Source organism: Saccostrea cucullata, unplaced genomic scaffold, assembly GCF_032062105.1.
Source record: "Saccostrea cucullata isolate Sc308-1 unplaced genomic scaffold, CSIRO_AGI_Scuc_v1 ctg1726, whole genome shotgun sequence".
In the NCBI taxonomy this organism is placed as follows: Eukaryota; Metazoa; Mollusca; class Bivalvia; order Ostreida; family Ostreidae; genus Saccostrea; species Saccostrea cuccullata.
Window position 1 is genome coordinate 43,646 of NW_026919262.1, and position 24,890 is coordinate 68,535.

The 24,890-nt window shown below is 34.3% G+C and overlaps 1 protein-coding gene across 1 annotated transcript in view; it reads left to right on the forward strand.

Annotated features, from left to right (window-relative positions):
- Positions 1-20,361, forward strand: part of LOC134283397 (uncharacterized) — a 41,876-nt gene extending 21,515 nt beyond the window's left edge. Inside the window, exons 7-13 of the mRNA XM_062765850.1 lie at positions 3,813-3,886; positions 4,471-4,630; positions 9,095-9,217; positions 9,774-9,849; positions 12,935-13,049; positions 16,525-19,245; positions 19,455-20,361. Of these exons, the coding sequence (XP_062621834.1) occupies positions 3,813-3,886; positions 4,471-4,630; positions 9,095-9,217; positions 9,774-9,849; positions 12,935-13,049; positions 16,525-16,614 (638 nt within the window). The 3' untranslated portion in view covers positions 16,615-19,245; positions 19,455-20,361. The remainder of the gene's footprint in view (positions 1-3,812; positions 3,887-4,470; positions 4,631-9,094; positions 9,218-9,773; positions 9,850-12,934; positions 13,050-16,524; positions 19,246-19,454) is intronic.
- Positions 20,362-24,890: the final 4,529 nt, after the last annotated feature.

A 24,890-nucleotide genomic window follows, 5' to 3' on the forward strand; every position in this document is an offset into this window, starting at 1 on the left:
CTGAGCCGAAGACTCAAGTGAGCTTTTCTGATCAAAATTTGTCCGTCGTCTGTCGTTGTTGTCGTTGGCGTTGTCGTTGTCGTAAACTTTTTACATTTTTATCTTCCTCTCAAGAACTACTGGGCCAATTTCAACCAAACTTGCCACAATGAATCCTCAGGTGAAGGGGATTCACGTTTGTTCAAATAAAGGGCCATGCCACGATTCAAGGGGAGATAATTCAGAAATAGTGAAAGTTTGGTGGTATGTTATAGGAGGAGGAGAGGGGGGTATACTGTTTTACCCTTGTGTGTCTGTCCGTCTGTCCGTCCGTCTGTCTGTCTGTCCGTCTGTCTGTCTGTCTGTCTGTCTGTCTGTGTGTCCGTCCGAAACAAATTTCCGTCGCAGTTTTCTCAGCAACTACTCATCGTAGATGCTTGAAATTTTAACACAATCTTCTCTGATGCATGCCATATGGTGGGATACATTTTTGTTCAAATCCGATGTCAACTTCCAGTTTGTCTGTGCGTCTGTACATTTCATACATAACAAATTTTTGTCGCAGTTTTCTCAGCAACTACTCATCGTAGATGCTTGAAATTTTAACACAATCTTCTCTAAGGCATACCATATGGTGGGATACATTTTCGTTTAAATCCGATGTCAACTTCCTGTTTGTCTGTGCGTCTGTCCATTTCATACATAACAAATTTTCGTCGCAGTTTTCTCAGCAACTACTCATCGTAGATGCTTGAAATTTTAACACAATCTTCTCTGAGACATGCCATATTGTGGGATACATTTTCGTTCAAATCCGATGTCAACTTCCTGTTTGTCTGTGCATCTGTCCATTTCATACATAACAAATTTTTGTCGCAGTTTTCTCAGCAACTACTCATCATAGATGCTTGAAATTTTAACTCAATCTTCTCTGAGGAATGCCATATGGTGGGATACATTTTCGTTCAAATCCGATGTCAACTTCTTGTTTGTCTGTGCGTCTGTCCATTTCATACATAACAAATTTTTGTCGCAGTTTTCTCAGCAACTACTCATCAAAGATGCTTGAAATTTAAACACAATCTTCTCTGAGGCATGCAATATGGTGGGATATATTTTCGCTAATCTCGGATATCAATATCCTGTTTGCCTGTGCATCTGTCTGTTTCATACATTACAAATCTTTGTCGCAGTTTTCTCATTAGCTATTTATAGCGGATGCTTGAAATTTTATTACACTCTTTGTTGAGGCATGTCATATGGTTGTATTTATTTTGATATGAATCTGATGTCAACTTCATATTTTTCTGTGCATCTGCCTGTAATTGAACTTGTGTATTTTAACATGATAGTGCTTATTTACATCAGAGCGGGGGTATTACTAGTGAGCATTGGCTCACAGATTTCTTGTTTGCAATAATTGGAAAATTTAAGGTACATTAAATAAAAAGAAGTGCAGTTTATGTACTTTGAACCTATAAAATTAATGTGAGGGTGGAATCACCTTAACATGGCAAACAAGTTGACTACACTAAGATACATAATTGTATGTATCAATTTTTGATTTCTGAATCAATCAATATACGGTGTTGTCATGCTTACTACAATGTGAAAATGAAGATTTCTGAGATTGAAGAACTTTAAAATTACTGCTCCAACAATTTTGATCTGATTACAATAAATCTTGCATTTGGCAAAAAAGAAGGCTACACTACAATTTAAGATACATAATGCTATTTGTTGGTTTGTGATTTAAATGACAGGTGTTGCCATGGTTACTATCAATAGAAATTTCTTTGAAGCATTTTCAAAATGCTACTCCTACAGTTTTAATCAAATTTCAATAAATCTTACCAAGGAAAAGACTAAACCTGGTCCAGTGATCATTTTAAAAAAGTTATTGCTATTGCAAGTTTCAAGATCAAATGCTCCATTCATCTTCCTTCATTATAAGTGTAAACAAGTAGAGCTACAGTCTGGTCAGACTCTTCTGGGTTATATTTATTTTCTATTTTTTGAGAAAAAAAATTTTAATGTCCATTGCATTGCACGGGTCCTGGAACAGATATGGTAGTTTCTTTCGTATAACAGATGTCATAATCTCTTTTTAGCTCACCTGAGCCGAAGACTCAAGTGAGCTTTTCTGATCAAAATTTGTCCGTCGTCTGTCGTTGTTGTCGTTGTCGTAAACTTTTTACATTTTTATCTTCCTCTCAAGAACTACTGGGCCAATTTCAACCAAACTTGCCACAATGAATCCTCAGGTGAAGGGGATTCACGTTTGTTCAAATAAAGGGCCATGCCACGATTCAAGGGGAGATAATTCAGAAATAGTGAAAGTTTGGTGGTATGTTATAAAAATCTTCTTCTCAAGAACCACTGTGCCAGGAAAATTGAAACTTAAAGAGAAGCATACTCAGGTAGTGTAGATTCAAGTTTGTTCAAATCATGACCCCTGGGGGTAGGGCGAGGCCAAAATGGCTGATCAAAGTTTAACATAGAAATGTATAGGAAAATTCTTTAAAAATCTTCTTCTAAAGAATAGCAAAGGCATGAATGATCATATTTATCTGGAAGCATCCTCAGGTAGTGTAGATTCGAGTTTATTCAAATCATGACCCCGCAGGGGAAGGGCGGGCCATAATGGCCGATCAAAGTTTTACATAGCAATGTATACGAGGGTTGTTCGAAAAGTTCGTGGACGATGTCCATCTTCGTTATATTACTCACTGGAAATTCAAAACAAGCACATTATATTAATTTTATGTAAAAATATTTGTTTTGTTGGTGTGTGAAGTTTCATTCCATTCGATTTAACACAAATAAGTTTACTTCATTTTAAAATCAACGTTTTGTACCCGCGGAGCACACAAAACGGCACTGTAACGTCAACACATAGCGTCGAGAATTTATAATAGATACTATACCTATACATTTCACACAGAATATTCCAATGCCCATTCATTAAATTCTTTTTCTAATACTTGACATTTATTTTTGTAAGAATTGATCTCATTGTATAATTTTCTTTGTTAAGGTTTTAATTTCTTTTAGTACTTAACTCTGCTTTCACAGGATAATCAACTCTGAAGCGCCTTTGTCTTTCATTTACGTTTCAAATTTTAAAGTTTTATTCAGATGTTTATAGTAAAACCGTTTCTTCACAGGTCATGCATCCTCATCCTATACAGAGTCTCTGTCACTTAAATAGTGCCTGTACTATTTGTACACACATGCACAACTCGCTTGTGACATATTTTCTTGATTCCTTCAACATTTTTAGAGTTTATTCAGGATTTTTCCTGAGAAAAACACAAAATTGCTTCGGTATCTGCTGCTCCATGACGTTCTAAAACGTCATTGTTTTTGTTATTTTCAATAAGTACTACTTATCTTCTCAAGTTGATTTCTTTTCAACAAAGCAAAATATAAAACCATAATTTGGTACACGTATCGATGTAACAATTCTTAATTTGAATTTCTAGGTAGTTTTTCGTTTTTCCTACATTTTACAGAGAATATGACTATAGACATTATTTATTGTATTTTCTGTAACTGACTAAATTTTGACCTGCTCCACGATCCGATTTTTGCATTTTTAAAATCTGGATAAATTTTTAATCAATCGTAATATTTTGTCAAAATTAACACATATCATTTGGATTTATTATTCAAATATTTCTACTAAATTTGGATAACATGACGTCAAATAAAAAAGATATGACAGTTGTCCATGAACTTTTCGAACAACCCTCGTTTATATAATGTTATAAATTACAGTGACTGTCTTTTATTATATAATGCATATTTTCACCAGTTATTTTTTTTTGTAGTTGGAGAAAATTGGAATTTTTTGCTGGTGATTTATTTGAAAATTTCTGCTGTATGTGCATCCCAACACACTATGGTTAGTTTTGATGTTTAGATCATTTAATTTATATTTATATGTATGTATATGTATATGTATGTTGAAAGATTGTCCACTAATTCATTTATGCTTTGAATCTAGGGAAGGCAATCATGCATTTATAGTCAAAACGCATTACTCCCTTGGTGTTACTTGTAACATATACTCAATTTGAAGCTTTTTCTAAAGGAAAAATTGTCTCATTGTCTACACTTAAATTAAATCATAATTTAAGGAATGAAGCTAATTTCAACTTATGTAATACGATATAATATACTTGGGGTAGTTTACACATTTTTATAAACCACTTAACAGTTAATAAAACGTAAATTGTGATTTGTCCCAAGTTATTTTATATCATTTAACGTAAATTGAAAAAATTTTCATTCCTTGAAGAAAGCATTGGATTTAGCAACATAAACCTGATTATATAAAGAAAATATATATTTTTAACAAAAAAAAAATAAAGATTTATTTAGTAATTCAATTAGGACAGTGTTAAATTTGCATTGATTTGAATATATGATAAAATACTTAAACTGATTTAGAATTCTTATTTTTATTATTTATTTTTTTTTGGACAGGAATTTTCTCCGGTATCACATTACGTTATGTTAAATCCGTGTGACATGTGCCCACAAGTTCCAAAATTGAATTGTGCTCAAAAGGAAAAGGAAGTGTGTATATTAAACTATGACAGAAAGAACTTGGTATTGGCATGCGTATCAAACCTCTTGCTCTATGGTAAAACTTGATGCATATTTGATATCATGATTAAACTATGGACTTTCCATCTTTCAGTTTGCATGTTAACATTTGGTGAAAGAACATTTCTGTTAGCTACACCATGAATTTAGCATTTGTTCACTGTATGCTCATTATTTACATTGTTGTATTCATTGTTCACCAACCACTTGCATTATAAGCGTCACACAGTGTTCAGCTTTTGCTTTTCTGATCAAGATTTGGGCCAATTTCAACCAAACTTGCCAGAAAGTATCCTTAGGTGAAGGGGATTCAAGTTTATTCAAATAAAGGGCTAAACCCTCTTCCAAGGAAAGATAATTATGAATTGATAAAAAATTAATGGCATATTTAAAAAATCTTCTTATCAAGAACCATTAGGCCAGTAATGTGAAACTCATGTGGAAGCATCCTCAGGTAGTGTACAATCAAGTTTGTTTAAATCATGACCACCGGAGGTTGGGTGGGGCCACAATGGCCAGTCAAAGTTTACATAGGAGTATATAGGGAAAAATCTTTAAAAATATTTTTATCAAGAAGCACTGTGCCAGGAAAGATGAAACTCACATGGAAGCATCCTCAGGTAGTGTAGAATCAAGTTTGTTCAAATCATGACCCCCGGTGGTAGGGTGGGGCCACATAGGAATACTTAGGAAAAATCTTTAAAAATCTTTTCAAGAACCACAGGGCCAGGAAAGTTTAAACTCATGTGGAAGCATCCTCATGTGTAGAAGATTCAAGGTTGTATTCATGTCGTGTAGATTCAAGTTTCTTCAAATCATGACCCTCAGGGGTACTGTGGAGCCACAATGGGGTACATTTTTCAAAGCTTAACATAGGAATACTTAGGAAAAATATTTAAAAGTCTTCTTCTCAAGAAGCACTGGGCCAGGAAAGCTGAAACTCATGTGAAAGCATCCTCATATAGTGTAAATTCAAGTTTGTTCAAGGCATGGCCCCCCAGTGGTAGGTAGGGCCACAGTGGGATATCAAGGTTTAACATAGTAATACATAGGAAAAATATTTTAACATCTTCTCAAGAAGCACTTGGCCAGGAAAGAAGAAACTGATGTGTAAAGATCCTCTGGTAGTGAAAATTCACATTTGTTTAAATCATGACCCCAAAGGGTATAGGGTGGGGCCACAATTAGGTATCAAAGTTTAACATAAGAATACATAGGAAAAATTGTTTAGAATCTTCTTCTCAAGAAGCACTGGGCCAGGAAAGAAGAAACTGATGTGTAAACATCCTCTGGTAGTGAAGATTCAAGTTCGTTCAAATCATGTCCCCCAGGGGGTAGGGTCGGGCCACATTGGGGTATTACAGTTTAGCATGGGAATACATGAAAAAAATCTTTTTCTCAAAAACAGAAAACTGATGTTTGGTCATAATTAAATGGAAGCATCCTCTGTTAATATTGATTTATGCTTGTGGAAATCATGACCCCAAGGGTAGAATTAGGGCACCTTGGGAGGTCAAAATTTTGAAAAGGAATAGATGGAAAAATCTTAATAAATCTCCTTAGGTACAGTCATTGTTGGTCATAGATATATGGAAGCATCCTCTGGTAGAGTAGATTTAAGTTTTTTTAAATCATGACCCCGGGTTAAGAGTGAGGCCATAATGGCTGATCAAAGTAGAATTGCATGGGAAAAAAAATATTTGGGACACAATGAGTAGATTTGTGTATAACGAGGGAATTCCGATTCCTTTATTTTTTTCCGGGAATTTCAGCACTTTTCAACTTAGCTTTTTGGCCATATCTTGAATATAGAGATGAACAGTTTGTTAGCGCAACTCCTCATAAACTGCTTCAAAGAATTTCGTCAAAATTTGCAGTCATTTAGGACAGAATAAGTAGATGTGCATATAACAAGGAAATTATGATTCCTTTATTTTGGGGGGGAATTTCCGCACTTTTCAACTTAGAATTTTGGCAATACCTTTTATATAGAGATAAATAGTTTTTCAGCACAACTCCTCATAAAATGTTGCACAGAATTTCGTCAAACTTTGCAAACATGTAGGACACAAAATGTAGATGTGCATATAACCAGGAATTATGACTCCTTTATTTTTTTTTAGGAATTTTTGTGCTTTTCAACTTAGATATTTGACCATATCTTGAATATAGAGATGAACAGTTTGTCAGCGTAACTCCTCACAAACTGCTGCACAGAAATTTGTCAAACCTCTCAGACATTTAGGGCACAATTTATAAATGTTACAATAAATTTTTTAGGGAATTTCTACACTTTTCACCTTAAATTTTTAGCCTAATCTTGAATGTAGATATGAACAGTTTGTCAGCGCAACTCCTTATAAACCACTGCACAGAATTTTCAAATTGTCAAATTTTGCAGACATTTAAGACACAATCTGATTTCTTTATTTTTTTCAAGGAATTTTAGAACCTTGAGTGTTTGGGAGCATGGAGTTTGTGAGCTTGCTCACTTTTGCTTTCATACAAATTGTGACAATTGGGAAAAATAGTAGCCATTGGAGTGGATAATAAGAAAGGAATATAAGGGATTTATCAATAATAATTTTCATCTTATAAACTTCAAAGCCATTATGTGTCATATCAATTAAAATTATCCCTAGAAAGTGTAGATTTAAGTTTGTTAAAATTTGAAGCCCCCTTCCTCCCCTGAACCAAATTTTGTATTTTTGAATTAAAACTTTTCAATACTGAACTGATTTTTGCTTTTTACCTAGAAAGTTGCTAACTTGAGCGATGTGGCCCCTGGGCCTCTTGTTTTGTCTGTCCTTATGCAATGTTTGCTGTTTGTTGGTCTTTAAAAAGCCTTTTAGGTCAGGTGACCTATTGCTAATCATTTTCGTCCATTGTTGTGTGTCATGCATTATGTGTTGTGTTGACATTTGAACATTTTCTCCTTCTTCTCTGAAACCACTGACCCGATTTTAACCAAATTTGGTATACAGCATTTATTGATTGTGAATTTCATGGTCCCTGCCCCCTAGGGGTGGGGCCAAAACCACTAAAATTAATGCAATCTTTATAAATCTTCTTCGTTACTCCTGGACATCAAGCAGTCAAACTGTTGGAATGAATGTAATTAACATTGATTCCTCTTCTTAAATTCTGAAATTTATGGCCCCAGGGTCAGGGGTTCTAGTGCTTGGGTGGGGCTAAATAGATTATATAGTAAAAATGCATTATTTCTTTAAAAATCTTCTTCACTGTTCCTGGGTATTAAATAAACTAACTAAGTACATACTTTTAGTTATGATGAGCAAGAGTGCCTCTTCCTACATTGTGAATTTTATGGCCCAAGGGTTGAGGTGTTGGAAATTTTTATCATAAATCTTATTTGATCATAAATGGTTGATTAATACCAAAGATCATATTTCAAAGCATTAATTTATTTTCAGACTATTTAATCCCCTCCCCACTCAATACCCCTGACCCAGGGGACATGCAATTAACCATTTTGCTAGATGCACCTTTCTTCCTCATAAATATATATATATATATATATATATATATACTTAGATCATTGGCATAATACCAATTAAGAAAGGAAAAGATTTTCAAAGAATTAATATATTTTTACTGTAGAATCCAAAGAGCCTCTCCCCCTACACCAAGTGACAAAACGCCAACCCAGGGGCCATAAAATTTACAAATTTGGCTGAGGCAATTTTGCTCATTATAATTATATACTAAGTATGTTTATTTCATACCCTGTGCAGAAAAGAAAATTTTCAAAGAATAAATATATTTTCATTAATAATAATCAATAGCGCCCCACCCTAACACCAGTTTTGAAATTTGTGGCCCAAAGGTCAGCGGTTCCTGTGGGGTGGGGTACACACACAACTGGTTATAAAGTTGAAATGCATTTTCTCTCAGCTACTCTGATCAGAGTAAACATGCTTAGTGAATAAATATGATAAGCAATCTTGCCTCTTTCAAAATTGTTAATTTCATGGCCTCTGGTGGTGTAAAAAGGAACCAAATTCCATTGTTTGAGAGTTGTTACATGATACTCAGGTGACCTATAAGTTTCTTTAAAACTGCTCAAGCAAATTTCAGCAACTTTAGTAAATAGCATCTTTCAGAAAAAGGGGGAAGAAGGATTTGGAGATAACGAACAATATTCAATCAATTCAAGGGACAAAAACTGCATAAAAGTCGAATTTCTAATCCCATTATCAGTTTATAGTGACATCTCTATGTGAGAGAAAAATTCTCTAATGGGACCTAAACAGCATACAGTCAATCAATTAATCATTAACATGAGAAATACTTCACAAACACAGTGTCAACTTTGATAGGGATGGAATTGACAATAAGTTTAAGTGAGCTTTTCTGATCAACCATTGCTCTCTAACCTTCAGTCTGACTCTATGCAGCTGCATGTCCTTGAATGTTTCTATAGAATTCAAATTCATGAGTTATTTATCATTAATTATTGTCTTTTTGAATTTTTATATAGAAGCCTGTCCATATTTTACAAATTCCACGAAAAATGGAATTAACTACACAGCGGCTGTTTTTCAAGATGTAAATTCAAGGTGCACGAATTGCTCTTCCTATGAATTGTGGGATGTACATAATAGTAAGTTTTACGTTCGACAATGTCAGAAAACACACACCTCGATCAGAATGTCTGTTTTCTTTTTCCTCATTACATAATTATCATTTTAAATTGAAAAATTACATGAAATAATTATTATCAATTTGTTATTTCTAAACTGTTTTCACAATGTCTTAAAAAAGAAATACATAAAAATGACTATATTCGCTTAATATGATCAATCCCCCCCCCCCCCAATTAAACTTTCAAACTCGATGGAGAAATCTAATATAGTTGCATTATTAATCAAGGGGATATATGGATTGCATACTTCAAAGCATTAAACATTATTATCAGCAATGATGCTATATTTAGATATGATGACCAGAGAACGATGTAAATTAAAAATTGTCATTATTAATACATGTACTAGTGAAAAATGTGTATACTATAAGTTCTTTTTATTCACAAGAACTTTATTTTCACATAATTACCCAAAAGACTTTCTATGTCATATTGAGTGTAGAGTCATCATCAGTAGAAACATTTGTAGTTACATGTATTATATTGATTCATAATATTCTGACCGAATTTTCAGAGATACAGTGTCAAAAATTGGATTACTCTGATGCTGCTAAAAATTGTTCAAAAGACATTAATACAAGATCAGACGGGTAAGAACTGCATTATTTTGTCATTCATATGTCATAGTAGTGTGTTTTATCTATATGCAGCACTAATAAGGCTTCCCAAAACTTTTTAATGTGTTCAAAACAATTCACACTGCATTTCAAGGTCGCGATTTTGAGTTTTATATCTGGGAAGCCTTATAAATGTTCCTGCAATATACATGTATATTTATATAAATTATGCAGTTTGCGTCAAATGATTACCTACTCAATATAAATATAATAGGGTATTTTATAAATTTTTAATTAATTATTAGGTCTCTAATCAGTTAAAAGCCTTTCTCTGTCCCACCTGGTTTTCTACTGTTACAGTTTTAGTTCACCTGAACCAAAGTGAGCTTTTCTGATTACATTTTGTCCGGCGTCCGTCCATCCCTCTGTATATTTAATAACATTTTTGACTTCTTCTCGAGAACCACTGGGCCAATTTTAACCATACTTGGTACTAAGCATACTGAATTGAAGTTTTAATAGCTAAAATGAAGGGCCAAGTCCCCTCACAAGGGGAGATAATCAAGAAAAGACAAAAATAGGATGTGGTCATAAAAATCTTAAATTGTTCTCAAAAACCACTGGGACAGAAAAACTAAAACTTATGTGAAAGCATTCTGGGAAAGTGACAAGTGTAAAATTTAAATTGTTCAAATCGTTCAAAGGGGGGGGGGGATAGGGTGGGGCCACATTTTGGAATTCAAGTTTTACATCAAACTAAATAGGAAAAATCTTTAATTCTTCTGTTCAATAACTACTAGGCAAAAATAGCTGAAACATGTAAAAGCATCCTTAGTTAGTGTACGTTCTCAATTGTTCAAATCATGATTGACCCCTAGGGGTAAGTTTTACATTGAATTATCTTTTAAAAAATCTGCTTCCTAGGAAGTACTGGGCAATAAAAGCTGAAACTTATGTGATAGAGTCTGGAGAAAGTTAAATTTAAAATTGTCCAAATTATGACCCGCGGGGTAGGGTGGGGTCATATAAGGTATTACTGTGGGGAAATTTGGTAAAGAACAGCATGGTCAATGATACACAGGTGAGCGATGTGGCCTATGGGCCTATTGTTTCTTATGGCCTTGCAATATTGATCTGATTTTTGGTATGTTATTTAACCTTGATGAGCTGTAGATTTGGTCTGCATTTCATTCTGCTATATGCTTTGAGGTTGAATTTTGGCATTTCAATTGGAACAACATAACCAGGGTTTGTTAAAAAGTTTGGGGACAGATTCGATAAAATCGGTACAATCTATGTATTCAATGATAACAAAATTTATGGCAAATAAAACAACAAAAGTTTACGAAGTGTTAAAAATTTCAGCTTGATACATTACATGTATTAATTAACCATAGTATCATTAAAGAAAAGAAACATTTTTAAGAAAACAATCTAATTTAAATTAGATGTTAGATCCACTTGCATACTTGCTACACTAACATCGATCTAACAACATCCCATAGACAGTCACATCAGAGGCCAAATTCAGAACAACTCTAGACTTATTGGCTTCAACAAATATAAAGTGACAATTTGATAGGTTGACCTCTGACGTGACCATCTGTGGGATATTGTAAGATGTAAGTGTGACGAGAATGCAAGCATATCTAACATTTTTGATTGAAGATCACGCTGCATTGTTGCTGTTTTGTTATGACAATGTAATTTTTTATCAATGTCAGCTCCCTCTGCCTCAATTTGAAAACAACTAGTGTTAATTGTATATTTCCTCTCAGGCTATTTTGACAACTTTGGTACCTGTGCCTTGTAAATTTTATATACTTTGTAAATAAATATATAAAGGTATTTGACTGGAACTATTCATTTTTTCCAACGCATAGGAGGCTACTTTCTGGGGTTTACAAGATATGTTTATAAAGACATTTGTGTCAGCTAATGTGACTAATATTAATATATTGTTTAACACCGTCTTATTAATATTTTTTTCATGAATGCAAAAACCTGATTTTTTTTTACAAAAGAGCGTACATATATATTGATTTTTAATATACCGAAAATAGCTATTTCTGGGGATTGCGTAATTCTCAAAAACATTCAAATAGATTTCAAAGGTAAAATAAACAAAGGATGCTTGGTATTAAATTATTATTTCAAATCAGTGGAATTGAATGCTATTAACGACATCTGAATAAATAGGCTATAAAAGGCTTATATACCAACTTTGTTCATCTGCACTTTAATTTCAAACACAACAGAATTTGAGTTTATGTCAGTTTATCCAGGGGCTGAAACTTTATAGAATGTTTGAAAATGACACCCTCATCTGTTATTCTCTTTTTTCATGTACATCATTTTAACCCTATAGGTGATTGGGTAATCCAAATAAAATTTAGGATAAATCTTCATAGAACTTACAGAATGAGGTAAAAATTACAACTTTTAGGAAGCAATTTTGTCACATCACTTGAGTGATTTAAGGAAATTTTCAGATGACAAATGTTAATATCAAAAAAGTTTTTAAGGTATCACTGTTTAGTTAGTAGAGAATGCCAGGGCATCAATGATAGTTAGAAACATGGGATAACTTGGTTGAAGGACTAAGTCAAACACAAAGACAGATGCACAAGACTTTAGATTACATGAAAAATCAGATATTATGACTACTTACATGTACCTCCAGATCTATTGCTTGACAACTTTTACATTTGGATAGAATGATTAAGAAATCAACTCTACTAATGTTCAGAAATTTATCACAGAGAAAACGAAAGGCAATGGAAATAATCTTAGTTTAATTCAGGAAGAATATAGCAGTAATTTTGGGTTGTGCTGTTATTTGACTGTTGATTATGCTTATTTCAATTCATTATTTTACCTTAAACAGTTTAGATTTTATAGCGCTAGTCCACAAACTTTTTAATAACCTCTTGAAATTGATATTAGTGACAGTCAGAAAATTTTCACTGATTTACCTACAAATAAATTTCTTTTTTAAAAACAAAATGTCCTTTACAGCAGTTAGATGACCTTTAAGTCCCCTTGTCTTGTGAAGTAATACATGTATGTATTGATAAGCATTTTTTGTACAAAAACATGCTTCTTCTTTTTTTTCAAGGACGCCTGATATAGGAATGATTTTTGTAGTGTGTGCTGTGGTGTTAGTAGTGATTGTACTACTAGTCGGCACTGTTCTCTGTATACGGAATACCAGGAGAGGACAACAGTATATTGTGAGTTTACGTAATGCATACCCGTATTGTGATTTATTATGCCCCCTTTTGAAGAAGGGAGGGCATATTGCTTTGCTGTTGTCTGTCATTCCATCATCAGTTACTGTTTCCATTCATTTTCTTTGCAGAGGATGCACATATTGAAATGAAATTTGGTATAGAGATAAATCATGAGAATCTCTAGGCCAAGTTCTTCTTTGGGTAGGCGGACCATTTCGGGAAGAGTTATGTCCCTTTGATGTAGAAAACTCCAATTATTTGGAGGATGGGCCAAAAGTGTTTTACAAACTTCTTTTGTTACCTTATTATGTCAAATTGTTGATACAATGTAGTGCCCTGTCTAATTAAAAAGTAATCTTTCATTATCTTTAGTGTGAAGTGCCATACATTTTGACTAAGACCTTCCAATTTTTATGCCCCGCCATGAATATGGCCATGGCATATAGTGTTTGTCATTCCTTCTTCCGTCCTTCCGTCCCTCTGTCCTTCCGTCACACTTTGTGTTTAGCTCTGTTCAAAGCTAAGTTTCAAAGAAACTATCCAAGATGTTTTCATCAAACTTCATATGCTGATAGATATTGATGAGCGCTATGCAACTGCATCAACATTTTTTGACTTTGACCTTTCCTCTGACCTTGACCTCACTTTTCTTAAATTAGTGTTTAGCTCAATTTTCAAAATACCATTCAGGATGGTGTTATCAAACTTCACATGTTGATACAAACTTGCACGGATGATGCATCTCGGGATGAACACTACCAGACTTGCTTCAGATGCTGGATCTGACCTACATTTTCCAGATGAATGACGAGATTCAAGTTTTTGGAGCAGGTCCATTCTTAAAGAACTATAAGCCCTACTTGGACCAACTTGCATGGATGATGCATTTAGAAATGGACACTACCAGACTTGCTTTGGGTGCTGGATCTGACCTACATTTTCATTCCCAAGTAACTATAAGCCCTACTTGAACCAAACTTGCATGGATGATGCATCTAGGGATGGACACTACCAGACTTGCTTCGGATGCTGGATCTGACCTATATTTTCATTCTCAAATAACTATAAGCCCTACCTGAAACAAACTTGGAGGGATGATGCATCTAGGGATGGACACTACCAGACTTGCTTTGGGTGCTGGATCTGACCTATATTTTTATTCTCTAGTAACTATAAGCCCTACCTGAACCAAACTTGCATGGATGATGCATCTAGGGATTGACACAACCAGACTTGCTTTGGATGCTGAATCTGACCTACATTTTCATTCCTAAGTAACTATAAGCCCTACCTGAACCAAACTTGCATGGATTATGCATCTAGGGATGGACACTACCAGACTTGCTTTGGATGCTGAATCTGACGTATATTTTCCAAACAAGCAATTCAGCTGTATCACTATTCAAGATATACTGATCAAATTTTATACACATACAAATTTTCATGTTTCTTTGATAATGAATATATCCTTGGCGGGGCATTCATGTCCTATGGACATATTTCTAGTTTTTTGTTGGTTCTTGCTTTGACTTAATTTAATTCTTTTACCAAGTGCCAGGCAATAGAAGTGAATGTCACATATTTTTTGAATGAAACCTTCTAAATACTAAAAGTCCTTCTTCATGGTAGGCATTAAAAAGTATGGGGACTCCATTCCATTGATTACTTAATCAAACTAACAATAAGCATTTTTCAGTTACATGTATCAATATTATAAATATGCAAATATACATGTAGAGCAAATATTATATAATTTATAAATAAAGTAATAGTCTACATATCAGTGTGAGCAGATAATGATTCAGCACCTTGGTTCAAATCAATTTCATTTTACAATCAGGATATTATGTCTCTGTCTATAGATGTGTCAATTACAGAGTTCTTGAAGGTTAAAATCAGTATCATTTTGATACTGGAATCTCAGCAATAACATTTAACAAATCATTTATTAAAATATTACCGGTATGACAGTCACTGTAATCTTTCTATATTTAGGGAAAGCAGTATTTAAGCAATATAAGCTGCATGTATGAAAAATTAATTTTGCTTTTAAAAAGGGTTATGATAAATTTGTATGTTATTTAAACTTTTATGATGAATAAGACCAAAAGAAAGCAGAAGAATGACTTTTAAATATAATTCAAATATACAGTTTTATATAAGAGATCATAATTGTACAGGATGCCAATTATGTAATATTGATTCAGTTGAAGCTTATAAATAGTTCTTCCATCCCAAATATGAAAAACAGAAGTTTATTAAGTACATCATTTTTTTCTGACGAACTCTGATATAACGAATTTACGGATATAGCGAACTGATTTTGAGTCCCGTTAAAGTTAAATATAATGAAATTTACATCGCTTATAACAAACTTTCAAAGATCTCAAAATTTGATAAATTGAACAGACTTATTTTTGTTCATGGAATTTTTTATATAATCCAATTCACAATAAAACCTTAGTTATCGAAGGTATGTTTTGTAATATTTGCTTCACTAACATATTTGGTAGTAATACTTGAAGGAAAACATGCATAATACGAATTTGCTTTATATGGTTTTACGAAATCGTTTTACGGATATAACGAATTACAGATATAGCGAAATCAATTAAATTCACAGGTCCCTAGGACTTCGCTATAACCGAGTTTTACTGTAATTTTTCTTTAACAAATAAGCATAGTCTTGTAGTTTTGATATATTTTGCATATTTTGAAAAAAAAATTTTTTATTGATATACCTTGTACAGATGACATTTGAAAAGAAGCTGCTTTCAGCTAAAGGTGCTAAATAAAATACACAATCTAAGTACACACATAACAGTATCCCTTCCTCTAAGTACAAATGACTGAATAATTTAAATCATTGTATGATTTATTATTATTGTTTACCCTAATCCTGGTTATAGAGCTGAAGAGAGGGTTAATTTGTTTTAGAGCATTTAAATCAGCTGAGACAAGATAGACTCTGAAATAATGACAATGTTTGAAAAAGCTTTGAAAAAACATACATAATATATTATCTATATATCTATAAAACATACATGTTTAAATATACATATTTAAGGAATGAATTAAATAGCAACTGAAGTTTTATGTACAGTATACTGTGTAACCTGGGTTTGGGCAGTTTATACTTTATAAACTGCTTTAAAAAAGCATAAATTGGTCCAACCAAAGTTATAGCATTTTGAAATTGGTTGCTATTTAATTCTTCCATAATAATTTAATTTTTAATCATTAGGTAGAGTAAACAAGAGAATTTCTCTTTTAAAGTTCTTCAAATTGTTCATGTTTTAAATGTAAAGTCAAGCTGATTGATACGTTTTTGAGGTACTTGTCAATGTGAAGTAGGCAACCCATATTATACAATTTAGATATATTTGTTTAATCCAATCAAATGATGTGTTACAACTTAAACTATTTAAACATATTTTATTGTTCTCTTATTGTATTTGGTTCTCTGATTTAATAGAATTTTCTGCCGTCCTTCTTGAGGCCAAGACAGAACGACCAACCAAATGATGTCACCTACAGATCTGTACCAATGGAAGGAAGAAAATAATGCCCTGAAGAATTCTAGGCAATCTAGTATTGCAAAGCATAGAACAGACGTGTTACACTTTTACAAACATTATTGGAAATGGACAACACTAGAAAAACCACCTTGCACTTCTTTTAGCTGGCTTGAGCTGAAAGCTTTTCTGATGACCGTTGTCTGCTTGTCAGTCCTCCTGAAAACTTTTTCACATTTTCAACTCCTCATGAACCACTGGACCAAACTTGGTATGAAACATTCTTAGGTAAAGGGAGTTTAAATTGTGAAAATGAAAGGCGGTCCTTTCAAGGGAAGAAAGTAAAGAAAAGATGAAAGTAGGATGGGGTCTTCTTCTCAAGAAGCATCTCCATATGAGTGAAAAATTCTTGAGAGAGACATTAAACAACTTACAATTAATCAATCTTCTCAAGAACCATAAATTGAAACTCATGTGAAAGCTTCCTGAGGTAGTGTAGATTCTAAATTGTTCAAGTCATGACCTTGGGGTAGAGATAAGACACAATAACAAACCAAAGTTAGACACTGAATTATAGTGAGACAATTTTTCTCCTAAAAACTACTTGGCCAGAAAGACTGAAATTTGTATGGAATTTTTCTAAGGTAGTATACTAGAATCTCGATTGTTCAAATTATGATTTCTGAGAGTAGAGTTGGGCCACAATAAGTATAACATTGAAGGGGAAAAATCTGGTGAAACAGCAGGGCCAAAATTACTCAGGTGAGCAATGAGGTCTGTGAGCCTCTTGTTTTTCAGAGTGATCAGTTTTCTGTGGTGATTAAATTTGCAATCAACATATGAAATCATCCCTAGATAACACTGAATCAAAACTTGCAATACTTTTATTTAATTAGCTTTATTATTTGTAGAGATTTGTGTAATGCTGTTAATGGTTGTTTGAAAAAAATTTCATACTATAAATGTTGCATGTTATCAAGTAGTTTTTTTATGAGAATTTGGATAAAATTTAGTTATCCTTAGATCATTTTTATCACAAAATTTTCTTTTTATCACTGGTTCCCTAAAATATTTTCGTTTTATCCTACATGGTAAATTTAACATATTTTCCATAGGTTCTTAATTTTTGTATGTATGACAAAGTAAATTGCTTTCTTAAATTTTCTTAAAGATTACAATGCCTTTCTTCAGTAAAACCTTTGTAGTACAAATCTGGTAAAGTCGAACGTCTGAGTTACTCAGATGAGTAATGTGGCCCATGGGTCTTTTGTTAAATTTTGTAAGCATTCATTTTAAAATTGATTTGGAGGCATACATTAGACACTTGAAGGCCTATGATTATCAAACGTGTTCAGTTGATACATGTTGGGTTTTCAAACAACGTCAACTTAAAAGTACATTTAGGTCACCTTGACCTAATTTTTGACCTATTGCCATCCGTTTTCGTCCGTCATCGTGCGACGTGCGTCGTGTTTTAACATTTGAACATTTTCAGATTCTTCTCTGAAACTGACTGAACCAATTTCAATTAAACTTCGTATTCAGCATCTATGGGGAAAGGGGAACAAAAATTGTGAAATTTATGGTCCCCGCCCCCCTGGGGCCTGAGGGGTGGGACCAAAACCACTAAAATTATTGCAATCTTTAAAAATCTTCTTCTTTACTCCTGGACATCAAGCAGGCAAACTGTTGGCATGAATGTAATGAGCATTGAGTCCTCTACCAAAATTGTGAAATTCATGGACCCAGGGTCAGGGGTTCTAGTGCTAGGTTGGGGCTATATAGATCATATAGTGAAAATGCATTAATTATTTGAAAGTTTTCTTCTCTGCTTCTGGGTATTAAATAAACTAACTAAATACATAGTTATGTTGAGCCAGAGTGCCTCTTCCAAAATTGTGAATTTTTGGCCCCAGAGTCAGGGGTTCTGGTGTCAGGGTGGGGCTCTATTGATCATATACTTTAAATCACTTTATATTCGCGAGAACTTTATTTTTGCATAATTACGCGAGACATTGAGCTTGCAAAATGTCATTCTCACATATAAAAGTATTCCTTACGATTATATAGAGGAATAACAACTATTCGTGAAAATTATGTCTCGCTTACTAAAAGTCAATGACAATCTCGCGAAAATAAGGTATCGCTAAAATTTAGTGATCTACAGAGGTGAAAATACATTAATTCTTTGAAAATCTTCTTTTCTGCTTTAGGGTTAATTAAATAAATTTACTAAGTACATATTTATGTTGAGCATGCAAGAGTGCTTCTTCTAAAATTGTGAATTTTTTGGCCCCAGGGGTTCTGGTGTCAGGGCAGGGCTGTATTGATCATACAGTGAAAATGAATTAATTCTTTGAAAATCTTCTTCTCTGCTCCTTGGTATTAAATAAACTAACTAAGCACATAGTTTTGATAAGAGAGAGTGCCTCTTCCAATATTGTGAATCTTATGGCCTCAGGGTCAGGGGTTCTGGTGTCAGGGCGGGGCTCTATTGATCATATAGTGAAAATGCATTGATTTTTAAATATTGGTCAAAATATTGTGATTTTCAGACGAAAAATGGAATAAATTTAATCAAGACTTATTTGACATATCTTCATTTTTTTGCAAAGTTTGTTTAAGGAAGGTGAAAGCCTTATTCATAAAGTATAAATTAAGACCTATATTAATCATATACTGTAAACGTATTATATTTGGCGGTGTATTCTTTTTAGCGCCTTTGGCGGATAGAAGCTTCCGCTAATTCAAGTACAACGCTAAGTGTCTTGCACATTTACTCACAAATAAGTACATTAAAGAATGCGCTAAATCAAATCTCCGCTAACTTGTTCAAAAATCAATTTCCGCCAAATATCGTACACGCAAAATATAATACTTTTACAGTAAGCAATATCATAATGGAAAATATTCTCCAAGGAAAAGTATGTGAGGCAAGATATTAAATTTAATAAATGTGCAGATTTGCAGAATTATCTGCTAAATATCCTTCCGCCTCAAGAAATAGTCCCTCAATAAAGCAATTAATCCTTATCTTTGAAATCTGATCCTCATGATCATCTGCATTGTATTAAATTCGTCCAAATGAGCTAAGGGCAAAAAAGGCGAAGGTGAACCGGCGAAAAATTTCTTGCATAGAGTAAATAGCTCGTGGACATCTAACAAGAATTAAGCACCCAACCATGTACCAAATTTGTTGAATGCTGCTCCTAAAAATGTCAACTTGATGGACTGAGTTTGTTATGCAATGTACATAAAAGATTCTAGAATATTATACATGTATATTCGTTTTACTCTTCTAAGGCTAAATAAAGCAAATAAATATACAAATATTAATGTATTGTACAAAACTACTGTGGTTTCATGAATATTCGTTGAGCAACATTTTTCGAGGATTTCGTTGTTAAGCAGATCCACTAATTTAAATATTCTTTGTCCACGAAATTATGTTTCCTCGACAACGCTTTTTTCGAACGAAAATTGATGCCAACGATAATGAATGAAACCACATATTAGAGGATGACTATGTTCGGTCCATGACTGTAAACCAGCTTTTATTCGCAATTTAGCGATGGAAAACTACTGGTAGTTGGAGACGATTTATTTTCACGATCAAGTCTTTTTTGATCTACTGTTAATAGACATAGAGACCATTTTGCGGCGATAAATATTTACGATAGCGATGCTCTTGCAAAAACAATTTTTCCTCAAGCGAATAAAAGTTGATTTACAGATTGTTTTATGATTTATAACTTCTTTATATTTTATAGATGTGATTTTGTAAATTGTTTGAAGAAACAGTAAATCAATCAAAGAGTAAATCAATCTGAGTTTCATTGTGGAAATGATTATCTAGTTTGGATTTACGGTGGGATTGAAATTAAATACGACTACCGGTAAACGCAACATGATTATATTATAATTTAATCGTAGTTTGAAATGGTGCATCTTTACCCTACAAGCCTTATTGTGTTTTTTTCTTGCCTCTGTTGCTTTTAAGGCATCGCAGTATAAGGATTCATATGCCAATATGTGACCAGAAAAGGAATATTTTTAAGCTCACCTAACCTAAGTAATTATAATTAAAGATAAAGCTCATGCTTATTGTTTACACGACGTAAAAAAAAATCTGTCTATGGGCTTTAATATGATACAAACAGGAAGTTAATCTTAAAAAGACCGTCATAAAAACTTTAACCTTGTCAGATCTTTCGAATAAGAGGAGATGTAAGGCTTCCATATTACACATGTACATTACCTGTGACAAAAACTTTCAAAATACACCCCCATATGGCCATGACCTTGAAGTTTGGTCTACTTTAAAAAAAATTAACATTACATTGAATTTCCAATACTTTTGAATGAGAAGAGATAATTTAAGGCTTTTATATTAAAGATATGTATTAACTGTGGCAAGACCTTTTTAGCTCACCTGAGCCAAAGGCTCAAGTGAGCTTTTCTGATCAAAATTTGTCTGTTGTCTGTCGTGGTTGTTGTCGTTGTCATAAACTTTTGTTCTTCTCAAGAACCACTGGGCCAATTTCATCCAAACTTGCCACAAAGTATCCTTTGATGAAGGGAATTCAAGTTTGTTCAAATGAAGGGCCACGCCCTTTCCAAGGGGAGATAATTATGAATTAGAGAAAAATAAGTGGCATTTTTAAAAAAAATCTTCTTCTCAAGAACCACTGGGCCAGGAAAGATGAAACTCATGTGGATTCATCCTCAGGTAGTGTAGATTCAAGTTTGTTCAAATCATGACCCCCGGGGCTAGGGTGGGGCCAAAACGGCCGATCAAAGTTTTACATAGGAATATATAGGAAAAATCTTCTTCTCAAGAACCACTGGGCCAGGAAAGATGAAACATGTGGAATCATCCTCAGGTAGTGAGGATTCAAGTTTGTTGAAATGAAGGGCCACGCCCTTTTTAAGGGGAGATAATTATGAATTAGAGATAAATAAGTGGCATTTTTAAAAAAAATCTTCTTCTCAAGAACCACTGGGCCAGGAAAGATGAAACTCATGTGGATTCATCCTCAGGTAGTGTAGATTCAGGTTTGTTCAAATCATGACCCCCGGGGCTAGGGTGGGGCCAAAATGGCCGATCAAAGTTTTACATAGGAATATATGGGAAAAATCTTTAAAAATCTTCTTCTCAAGAACTACTGGGCCAGGAAAGATGAAACTCATGTGGAATCATCCTCAGGTAGTGTAAATTCAAGTTTGTTCAAATCATGACCCCCGGGGCTAGGGTGGGGCCAAAATGGCCGATCAAAGTTTAACATAGGAATAATTAGGAAAAAACTTCACAATCTTCTTCTCAAAAACCACTGGGCCAGGAAAGATGAAACTCATGTGGATATATCCTCAGGTAGTGTAGATTCAAGTTTGTTGAAATAAAGGGCCACGCCCTTTTCAAGGGGAGATAATTATGAATTAGAGATAAATAAGTGGCATTTTTAAAAAAATCTTCTTCTCAAGAACCACTGGGCCAGGAAAGATGAAACTCATGTGGAATCATCCTCAGGTAGTGTAGATTCAGGTTTGTTCAAATCATGACTCCCGGGGCTAGGGTGGGGCCAAAATGGCCGATCAAAATATTACATAGGAATATATGGGAAAAATCTTTAAAAATCTTCTTCTCAAGAACTACTGGGCCAGGAAAGATGAAACTCATGTGGAATCATCCTCAAGTAATGTAAATTCAAGTTTGTTCAAATCATGACCCCCGGGGCTAGGGTGGGGCCAAAATGGCCGATCAAAGTTTAACATAGGAATATATAAGAAAAATCTTTAAAAATCTTCTTCTCAAGAACTACTGGGCCAGGAAAGATGAAACTCATGTGGAATCATCCTCAGGTAGTGTAGATTCAAGTTTGTTCAAATCATGACCCCCGGGGCTAGGGTGGGGCCAAAATGGCCGATCAAAGTTTAACATAGGAATAATTAGGAAAAAACTTCACAATCTTCTTCTCAAAAACCACTGGGCCAGGAAAGATGAAACTCATGTGGATATATCCTCAGGTAGTGTAGATTCAAGTTTGTTGAAATAAAGGGCCACGCCCTTTTCAAGGGGAGATAATTATGAATTAGAGATAAATAAGTGGCATTTTTAAAAAAAATCTTCTTCTCAAGAACCACTGGGCCAGGAAAGATGAAACTCATGTGGAATCATCCTCAGGTAGTGTAGATTCAGGTTTGTTCAAATCATGACTCCCGGGGCTAGGGTGGGGCCAAAATGGCCGATCAAAATATTACATAGGAATATATGGGAAAAATCTTTAAAAATCTTCTTCTCAAGAACTACTGGGCCAGGAAAGATGAAACTCATGTGGAATCATCCTCAAGTAATGTAAATTCAAGTTTGTTCAAATCATGACCCCCGGGGCTAGGGTGGGGCCAAAATGGCCGATCAAAGTTTAACATAGGAATAATTAGGAAAAATCTTCAAAAATCTTCTTCTCAAGAACCACTGGGCCAGGAAAGATGAAACTCATGTGGATTCATCCTCAGGTAGTGTAGATTCAAGTTTGTTCAAATGAAGGGCCACGCCCTTTTCCAAGGGGAGATAATTATGAATTAGAGAAAAAAAGTGGCATTTTTAAAAAAAATCTTCTCAAGAACCACTGCGCCAAGAAAGATGAAACTCATGTGGAATCATCCTCAGGTAGTGTAGATTCAAATTTGTTCAAATCATGACCCCCGGGGCTAGGGTGGGGCCAAAATGGCCGATCAAAGTTTAACATAGGAATAATTAGGAAAAATCTTAAAAAATCTTCTTCTCAAGAACCACTGGGCCAGGAAAGATGAAACTCATGTGGATATATCCTCAGGTAGTGTAGATTCAAGTTTGTTCAATTCATGACCCCCGGGGATAGGGTGGGGCCAAAATGGCCGGTCAAAGTTTTACATAGGAATATATAGGAAAAATCTTTTAAAATCTTCTACTCAAGAACCACTGGGCCAGAAAAGATGAAACTCATGTGGAATCATCATCAGGTAGTGTAGATTCAAGTTTGTTCAAATCATGACCCCCGGGGCTAGGGTGGGGCCAAAACGGCCGATCAAAGTTTTACATAGGAATATATAGGAAAAATCTTCAAAAATCTTCTTCTCAAGAACCACTGGGCCAGGAAAGATGAAATTAAACTCATGTGGAATCATCCTCAGGTAGTGTAGATTCAAGTTTTTTTAAATGAAGGGCCACGCCTTTTTCCAAGGGGAGATAATTATGAATTAGAGAAAAATAAGTGGCATTTTTTAAAAAAATCTTCTTCTCAAGAACCACTGGGCCAGGAAAGATGAAACTCATGTGGAATCATCCTCAGGTAGTGTAGATTCAGGTTTGTTCAAATCATGACCCCCGGGGCTAGGGTGGGGCCAAAATGGCCGATCAAAATTTTACATAGGAATATATGGGAAAAATCTTTAAAAATGTTCTTCTCAAGAACTACTGGGCCAGGAAAGATGAAATTAAACTCATGTGGAATCATCCTCAGGTAGTGTAGATTCAAGTTTGTTTAAATGAAGGGCCACGCCTTTTTCCAAGGGGAGATAATTATGAATTAGAGAAAAATAAGTGGCATTTTTTAAAAAAATCTTCTTCTCAAGAACCACTGGGCCAGGAAAGATGAAACTCATGTGGAATCATCCTCAGGTAGTGTAGATTCAGGTTTGTTCAAATCATGACCCCCGGGGCTAGGGTGGGGCCAAAATGGCCGATCAAAATTTTACATAGGAATATATGGGAAAAATCTTTAAAAATCTTCTTCTCAAGAACTACTGGGCCAGGAAAGATGAAACTCATGTGGAATCATCCTCAGGTAATGTAAATTCAAGTTTGTTCAAATCATGACCCCCGGGGCTAGGGTGGGGCCAAAATGGCCGATCAAAGTATAACATAGGAATAATTAGGAAAAATCTTTTAAAATCTTCTTCTCAAGAACCACTGGGCCAGGAAAGATGAAACTCATGTGGAATCATCCTCAGGTAGTGTAGATTCAAGTTTGTTCAAATGAAGGGCCACGCCCTTTTCCAAGGGGAGATAATTATGAATTAGAGAAAAAAAAGTGGCATTTTTAAAAAAAATCTTCTCAAGAACCACTGGGCCAAGAAAGATGAAACTCATGTGGAATCATCCTCAGGTAGTGTAGATTCAAATTTGATCAAATCATGACCCCCGGGGCTAGGGTGGGGCCAAAATGGCCGATCAAATTTTAACATAGGAATAATTAGGAAAAATCTTAAAAAATCTTCTTCTCAAGAACCACTGGGCCAGGAAAGATGAAACTCATGTGGATATATCCTCAGGTAGTGTAGATTCAAG